Consider the following 8,685-nt stretch of genomic DNA (forward strand, 5'->3'; position numbering starts at 1 on the left):
GGAACAGCAGTCAACGGGATAGATGGCAGGAGACGCGGTTCGATCCAATGTTTTTCTCCAGTGACCTATAACCTGGGCATGCGCAGTCGGAATACCAAACTCACTTATACGGGTATTGAACGTACATAAAACAAGATTGTGCCAAAACGTTTTCATTCAACACGCCACAATATTGATTCACCGGTGCACATGTAAATATGCAGGTACTTGGGGTACTTGGGAAACGGGTGTCTGTGAGAATGGGCTGCTGACATCACTTTGCAAGCTGCTGGACCTGGCTCCACTAAATCTGGAACTTTGCAGAAGTTTCAGGAAGCTTCTGCACCTGTGACCCATTGGTTGCCACAAAGTCTGGGCTTTTGCAGGAGCTCCAGAACACTGACCCTTAATACTTGCTTGTAATTGGTCAGGAAGGGTGGCCTGCATCTGAAAGTTTGTTATTGCCCTAAAGATGTTTCTACTTTGTTTCTGTGTCTCCCCACCATCACCCGTGATTGATTGTCTTCAATGGTATGTTTCTCTATGTACTAAGATGCTTCTACTGTGATATTATGTATGACGATGTTTGTAGGTACTGTTTTATGATTGGGTGAAGGAGCAGTCACTCCATGTATCTTTTCTGATTGGGTTTGTAGGGGTTGCCTCCCCCTGTATTGTCACCAATCAGAGAAACTGTCTGAAAATCACTGAAAGAGGAGAAAATCAAACCAGATCTCCAACATTTAGTTTCTCAGCATCAGGCTCAACGATCTCATTAAATTAAAGGTAATTTCAATTAATTTTATTGTTTTATTCTGGGCGTGTAATTTTTAAAAAAAATTTAAATATTAGTGGGCGGTATGGAAATTTCACCCTCACGAGAGTTACAAAAGTGTGCGCTAAGTATTAAAATGTTGAAGATCACTGGATTAGTAGGTACAAAGGGTTTAGAGGAATGTGGGCCAATCGCAGGAAGGTAGGACTAGTATAGATGGAGCATCTTTGTCAGCATGGGAAAGCTAGGCTGAATGGCCTGTTTCCATGCTGTATGACTAGGATTCTATGGATGAATGGATGTCTCTTTGAAGATCTTCACTGGGGTGTTATGCTGAGGCAGAGGGGAGATCCTTGGTACACAACCTGAACACATGTGATGTTGGCATTAGCAATCTGAAAGTGATATAGTGGCGCACGCAGGTATCGAACCCGGTGTTCGGAAGCCGCGGTCACATGACCCGGGAGGGGCTGCTGTTTTCGCGCGGTTTTCGCTTTCGCGCGGCAGTTGAGCGACTGACCGTTGTGGTGGCCAGTCGCATGTGTGTAGAGCTGTTGACCATAAAACGATTTCATAATAAACTCTGTTTAAATCAACTGGTCGTCGTCTCTGCATCCACTAAATTGGTGACCCCGACGTCTAGCCGTCGTTAGACAGGGATCATGCAGGAGGAATATGTTCCCGCAGAATCGGCCGGCACGAGGCAGAGCTCACTGGGTTACGAACTACCGATGTTCTGGCTGGATCAAGCGCAAGTTTGGCTCGACCACATAGAGGCACAGTTTCATCTGCACGGTATCGCAGCTGACGGGACGATGTATTTCCACATGGTGTGGGCTCTACCACAGAACTGTGCCTCGAGGCTGCTGCCGTACACAAGATACCCGCCGGCAACAGCCAAATACGAGGGATTGAGGGCTGTCCTGTTACACACCTTCGGGCTCAGCCGCCGAGACAGGGCGGCGAAGATCCTTCACATGGATGGAATCAGCGATCCCCAGCACCGCGCGGAGAGAGCAGATGAGCTATGGAACACTAGACGACGAGACGTTTGCTCCTTCACCAGCCCCGGTGCCACGGCCAGGGTGCAGCCTAGGAGAAATCGAGAAGGAGGACCGGACTCGCTCAGCCTGAAGATGTCGCGTTCCCTGTTCGTTACAGGGAAATGCCTTGGCCGATCGCCCGCAAAGGCAAACGCGATCGGCCCGAACGAACGCCTCTACGTCCATGATCGCCACTCCGGCCACCGTGTCCTGGTCGACTCTGGTGCCATAACCAGCATCCTGCCCCCTGACCCCTCGAGATGCCCGCGTCCGTAAGGTAGGACCTGGCTTCTCGGCCGTTAACGGGAGCGATATTCGCACTTACGGTACGCGGACCCTGGACTTAAATTTCGCATGAAGCATGAAGTAACTCTCCTTCATGCTCGAGAGTAGTCCCCATGCACTCGAGGCCTCAGCTAGGCCGCGGCATTTTTTTTCAACATGTTGAAAAATATCCGCGAGTGAAAAAGGTCGCCATGGAAAAAATCGATCCTTTTTAACTCGTGGGTTTAATCGGAGTAGGTAACCGTAGATAGTCTTCATCATAGTCGAAGGGAGGTCGAAGGAGATCGAAGGAGGTCCTTTTCACTCTCCAGTATTCGGAGTCCAATTTTCCCGAAGTTAGCCGTAGCTAGTCTTCAACATAGTCGAAGGAGGTTGAAGGAAGTCTTCAACATGACATTTTTTCAACTCTCTTTAGAGAACGACAGAAAACCAGGGGGGGTTCGGACGTGCAGAGAAGGGTCGTGGCAAGAGAGAGACAGAGAGAGAGTGAGAGAGGGGGGGAATGAGAATGTGATCGTGGGGAGAGTGGGGGAGATGGAGAGGGGGAGAGTGAGTGAAAGGGAGAGGAGAGGGTGAGGAGAGGGACAGGGAGAGTGAGTGAGGGAGGGAGGAGGGACGGAGATTGGAAGGAGGAAAAGAGGAGGGGGAGAGACAGGAGGAGGGAGGGAGATATGAGGGAGGGAGTGGGACATGGAGGGAGAAAGACATAGGAGAGAGAAATGAGGCAGAGGGAGAAGGAGAGGGTGGAGAAGGTAAAGATGGGAGCGAGGGAAGATGGGTAGGGGATTGGGAGAGAGGAAGGAAGAGGGGACAGGGAAAGGGGGAAGGGAGTTATGATAGAGAAAGCTCAGGAATGTGAGAGTGAAGTGGTCAGCGATAGATACAGAGTGCAAGATTATAGTTTGTTCAAAGGTTGAACAAGCAAAGGCGGTCAGAGAGAGGAAGAGAGAGAGAGAGATGTGATTAGAGGGCGAGTGGGGGGGGGGTTTGAGGAAACAGGAGGCCTGGAGTTAAATAACGTGGGTGGGGGTTAAAGAGTCAGAACTGGGGTTAGGGGTCGTCTATACAGGAGTGATTCAATCTGCATCGCAACGGTCTCGTGTGTGTGGGGGAGGTGAGACTCGCGTCTCTCACGCTCTGTCTTCACGTCTCTCTCTCTCTCTCTTCCTCTCTCCCTCCCTCCCTCTCTCTTCCTCTCTCTCATACACACTCTCTCGCTCACCCCCCTCTCCCTGCCTTCCCCTCTCCGGTGTTCTATTCACTCTGGCCCTGTTCGGACTCAGGACGGGTCCTACACACCATAGAATCAACCTTTGCTCTCTCCCTTATCGTCAGTCAGTGTTTACCATGGTACGGACTGTCGATGACCTTACGTAATCGAAGACAGGCAGAGGATCGAGTCGTTCAACCCCCTCTCTTCCATTCTCCCCCCCCCCCCCCCCCCCCCCCCCCCCACTCTCGCCCTCTCCAACCTCCTCTCTCTGTCTCTCTCTCTCACACATACACACTGTCTGTTCCCTTTTTCTCCGCTCTCCCTCCTTTCTCTCTCTCTGCCCAGATTGACACTGACTTCATCCACCCCCCTCCACCCCGTCTCTCTGCCTCTTTTGGAAGTCAAGACGTTCTCGCTCGCTCGCATTCCCTCCCTCTCTCACCATACACACCTTTCATCTTCCAATCCTCCCCCACTTTCTCCAACAGGCTCTCTCCCCCATTTTCTGGAGCATCTTCCATGCTCCCTCACACTTGCCACCCTCCCCATCTCCCACCCCCCGCCTATTTCCTCCCACCCGTCTCCCCCCTCTTCTCTCCGTCTCTCTGCACCCTTGTCTCATTCACTCTCCCATCTCACACCCCTTGTCTCTGCCCCCTTAGTTCCTCTCTCTGTCCCCATTCCCTCTCTCCCTCCACACCATCTCTCCCATTCCCCTCCCTACTCCATCTGTTTCCCCCCACTCCCGGCTGGTGGGGTGGGAGCCAGGGGAGAGCGGTAAAGGATGAGAAGGGGTGAGACGGGGACGGGCTGTCAGGGGGCTCAAGTGGCGGCGTGCAATCTCATGGATCGGAGGTTGAGACCGACAGAGAGACAGGGATGGTTCAGATGTGCAGAGAGAGAGAGAGAGACACAGAGAGGATGAGAGAGAGGGGGAGTGAGAAAGTGAGAGGGGCGATAATGACAGAGAGGGAGCGAGGGGGAGAGTGGGTGAGAAGGAGAGTACGGGAGAGGGACATGGAGGGAGAGAGATGTAGGACGTTGGAGGGAGAGAGTGATGAGGAAGGGGAGAAGGAGAGGGTGGAGAAGGTAACGAGAGGGAAAAGAGGGCAGATGGATAGAGGATTGGGAATGAAGGGGAAAGAGCGGACAGGGAAGAGGGGAAGGGAGTTATGATAGGGGAAACAAGCTCAGACATGCGAGAATGAAGTGGTCAGCAATAGAGACAGAGCAAGATTTAGATGTTCCAAAGGTTGAACAAGTAAAGGCGGCCAGAGAGAGGCGTGATTAGAGGGCGAGTGGGGGCGGGTTAGAGGAAACAGGAGGGTGGGAGATAAAGAGTGCAGGTGGGGTTTAAAGAGTTAGAACTGGGAGTTATAGGAGTCGTCTATACAGGAGTGCTTCAGTCTGCATTGCGACCGTCTTGTGTGTGTGGAAGGTGAGACACCCGCCCCTCTCTCTCTCTATCTCTCTCTCTTCCCCTTCTCTCTCTCTCTCTCCTCTCTCTCTCCCTTCTCTCTCTCCTCTCTCTCTCTCTCTCCCTTCTCTCTCTCTCTCTCTCTCTCTTTCTTTCTCTCCCCTTCTCCCTGTCTCTCTCTCACCCTTCTCTCTCTCTATCTCTCTCTCTCTCTCTCTCTCTCTCTTTCTCACCCCCCACCCCCCTCTCTCTCTCTTCCCCCCCCCCCCTCTCTCCCTGTCTCTCTCGCTCTCTCCACTCCGCCTTTCTCCCCGTCCCTCTCCCCGTCCCTCTCCCTCTCCCATTCTCTGCCAACCCATCTATTCTTTTTCTGTGCCTCTCTGGTCACAAGGACACAAGTGGTTGGAGTAGAATTAGGTCATTCGGCCCATTAAGTCTACTCCGCCATTCAAAAACTGGTTTATCTCTCCCTGCTAACCCCCATCCACCCGCCTGGTCCCCACAACCCCAGACACACGTACTAACCACGAATCCATCTATCACTGGACACTTGCATTGGAAATATCCATTGACGGCCTCCATAGCCTTCTGTGGCAAAGAATTCCACAGATTCACCAACTTCTGACTCAAGAAATTCCTGCTTTAACGAACGTCCTTTCATTCTGAGGCTATGAAGTCTAGCCCTAGACTCCCCCCACTGTAGGAAACATCTTCTGCACATCCACACTTTGCCATCCCCTCTCACCCTCTCTTCTTGATCTTGCAGGAGCTCTCCCTCGCTCCGAATAGCTTTAGGCGTCTCCACTGGGCACTAAGGGGATACCCTTTGGCCTCCATTATCACCTGAATATGATCACCAGTGGTAACGACTGTCTTTGCCCTTACACAATCCAAGGTGAAGACTGGACGGGTCTCGCTCCGTCCCCATACTCTCTCTATCTCTCTCTCCCCACCATCCACCCCGTCTCTCCCTCTCTTCTGCGCTCGCTGCCTCTCCATCCATCTGCACCACTCCCTAACCCTCCCTCTCTCCCCACTCCCTCGTTCTCTCCACCGTTTCTATCCCACTACCCCATCTTTCTCTGCCCCAATCCCACTTTACAACCTAATATCTTCACCCCACTCCCTCGAGTTGTCAAACTGCAAAGGGCACACAGAGAGGATCTACGAGGATGTTGCCTGGGCGAGATGGACAGAGCTGCCGGCAGAGATTAAACAGGCTGGAACTCTATGCATTGGAGCTCAGGAGGATGAGGGGTGAAACGTCACTCATGCCTTCTCTCCAGAGATGCTGCCTGTCCCGCTGAGTTACTCCAGCATTTTGTGTCTATCATCTGTATAACATAATGAGAGGAATGGATTGGGTACAGGCATTCTCATGTCCAGAAAGGGTGAATCGAGGACTAAAGGACAAAGGTTTAAGGTGAAGGGGTGGAGGATTTAATAGGAATCTTTGCATTCGCTTATCACCAATGAGTGTTTACCTGTATAGACTGTCGATGACCTTACTGAATGCGAGATAGAGGCAGGGGATCGAGTCCTTCAACCCCTCTCTCTCCCCAACTCTCTTGCCCTCTCTATCTCTCTCTCAACCCCCCCCCCCCCCTCACCGCCTCTCTCTCTCTCGTTTTCTCTCCCCCCCTCTCCCTACCCCTGCCTTTCCCTCTCCGCTGTTCTATTCTCTCTAGGTCTGCACGAACTCAGGACGGGTCCTACACACTAAAGACTCAACCTTTGCTCTCTCCCTTATCGTCAGTCAGTGTTTACCATGGTACGGACTGTCGATGACCTTACGCAATCGAAGACAGAGGCCGACGATCGAGTCGTTCAACCCCCTCTCTTCCACCCCCCCCCTCTCTCGATCTCTTCTTCACTCCGCCTTTCAATCTCTCCCACTCCCTCTCCTCGACTCTTTCTCTTCCTCTCCAATCCTCCGACTAAATCAATTCCTTCTCATTGCCTTCCTATAGGAACGTCCTTTATTGATGAGGCTGCGACCTCTAGTGCTAGACTCTCCCACCAATGGAAACATCCTCGCCACATCATGCGCCCTTTACCACTCCCTCTGTCCCTCTACTCTCCAATCTTGCTGGGGCACTGACTCTGTCCGAATAACTTAAGGTATCCACACGGAGCACGAAGGACCCTCCTTTATCAGCAGAATATGTTTACCAGTGATGCCGACTGGTGCCCTTGCACAGTTCCAAGGTGAAGACAGATGATCGGGTCTCGCTCCGCCCCCATACTATCTCAATCTCGCTCCACCCCCCCCCCCCATCCCATCTCTCCCACACTCCCTCTCTCCCACACTCCCTCTCTCCCCTCGTTATCTCTCCCTCTATCTCCACCACACCTTCTCACTCCCCTCACTCACTCCCTCCCCACCCCCTCCTCCCATCCTCCATCCAGTTCCCCCATCTTTCTCTGCCCCAATTCTACTTTATAACCCATTGTCTGCGACTCTATTCCTTGGAGCTCGGGAGGATGAGGTTGTGATCTTATAGGGTCACGGCCCGAAACGTCATCTATTCCTTCTCCACAGACGCTGCGTGTCCCGCTGAGTTACTCCAGCATTTTGTGTCTATCAACTGTATAAGACCATGAGAGGAATAGATCGGGTAGATGCACAGAGAGAGACTCTTGCCCAAAGTAGGTGAACCGAGGACCAGAGGACAGAGGCTTAAGGTGAAGGGGGAAAGATTTGATATGGATCTTTGCCCATTTACCAGCCCCCCCTCCCCTTCTCTCTCTCTCTATCTTATATTGATTAGTAAGAGTGTCTGCGGTTATGGGGATAAGGCAGGAGAATGGGGTTGAGACGAAAAGATAGCCATGATTGATTGGCGGAATAAAATTGATGGGTCAAACGGCCTAATTCTGCTCCTATAACCTTGCATTTACGAGCTCTCTCTACCCGCTACTCATCTTTGTTTTCCCCTCTCTCTCTCTATCTGTGCTACTCTTCCTCTCCTCATCCCTCCCTCTACTTCCTCCTCTCTCCCCTCTCTCTCTCCCCCTTCCTTTCCCCCATTCTGTCTCCCCAATCCCTCTCCCGCATTATTCCGCCCCCCCTCGCTCCCCTTCCCATTATCTCCCCAATCTCTTCTTCCCTTTCTCCCCCTCTATAGAAAATAGGTGCAGGAGTAGGCCATTCGGCCCTTCGAGCCTATCTGTCCTCTATTCTTCCAGGGGGAGAACGGGGTCGCGTAATTTGCGTGCCAAGGACACGTAAGTGGGACAGGCCCTTAAGTTCCAATGAGCGCCCCCCCCCCCCCCCCCCCCTTCCCATCCTTCTAAACTCCAGCGAGTGTTGGTCAAGTGTCAACCGCTCGTCATGTTAACCCCCCCCCCTTCTCTTCCCCAGACTCGCCATGGACCACTCTCCGGACCCGTCCCATCTTCTCTCCCCCATGGCCCTTCGCCGCTTGGCCCGCTCCTGTCTGCTGGAAGACTGCCCACACTTTGACTGGGCTGGGGCGGTGGTGGGAGAGGGGCGGCGACTGGCCACGATCCTGCTCAAGTCTCCGGGGGTGCTGGCCGGGATCCCGTTTGCGGTGGCTGTCTTCCAGGAGCTGGGACTGAGGGCAAACTGGCTGCGGACGGAGGGCGAGTGGATCGGCGACCCGTGTCCGGTAGCCCAGATCTGGGGGCCAGCCCGGCACCTCTTGTTAGCCGAGAGGCCCGTTCTCAACCTCCTGGGCCGGGCGGGGGCGATCGCCAGCGTGTGCCGGAGGGCCACGGAGCGAGCCTCGTCCCTGGGGTGGCGGGGAGCGCTGGCCGGCACCAGGAAGACGGCGCCGGGACTCCGCTTGCTGGAGAAACACGCCATGGCGGTGGGCGGTGCTCAACCTCACCGACTGGGGCTGGGAGACCTCATCATGGTGAAGGACAACCATCTAGCCGTGGTGGGGGACGTGGACAAGGTAAGCGAGGAGGGAGAAAGGGGAACGGATCGGGAGCAGAACATTAAAAT

At 53.3% G+C, this 8,685-nt stretch overlaps 1 protein-coding gene across 3 annotated transcripts in view; it reads left to right on the forward strand.

The window, feature by feature from the left end:
• Positions 1 to 4,382: 4,382 nt before the first annotated feature.
• qprt (quinolinate phosphoribosyltransferase) overlaps positions 4,383 to 8,685 on the forward strand; it is a 6,302-nt gene continuing 1,999 nt past the window's right edge. The window contains exons 1-3 of one of the 3 annotated variants that reach the window (XM_033044108.1): positions 4,383 to 4,733; positions 6,874 to 6,920; positions 8,077 to 8,635. In XM_033044108.1, coding sequence (XP_032899999.1) covers positions 6,877 to 6,920; positions 8,077 to 8,635 — 603 coding nt within the window. In that variant the 5' untranslated portion in view covers positions 4,383 to 4,733; positions 6,874 to 6,876. Of the gene's footprint in view, positions 4,734 to 5,160; positions 6,136 to 6,873; positions 6,921 to 8,076; positions 8,636 to 8,685 lie in introns of those variants that run through there. The other 2 variants (XM_033044109.1, XM_033044107.1) reach the window with 2 other exon arrangements.

Source organism: Amblyraja radiata, chromosome 26, assembly GCF_010909765.2.
Source record: "Amblyraja radiata isolate CabotCenter1 chromosome 26, sAmbRad1.1.pri, whole genome shotgun sequence".
NCBI classification, from domain to species: domain Eukaryota; kingdom Metazoa; phylum Chordata; class Chondrichthyes; order Rajiformes; family Rajidae; genus Amblyraja; species Amblyraja radiata.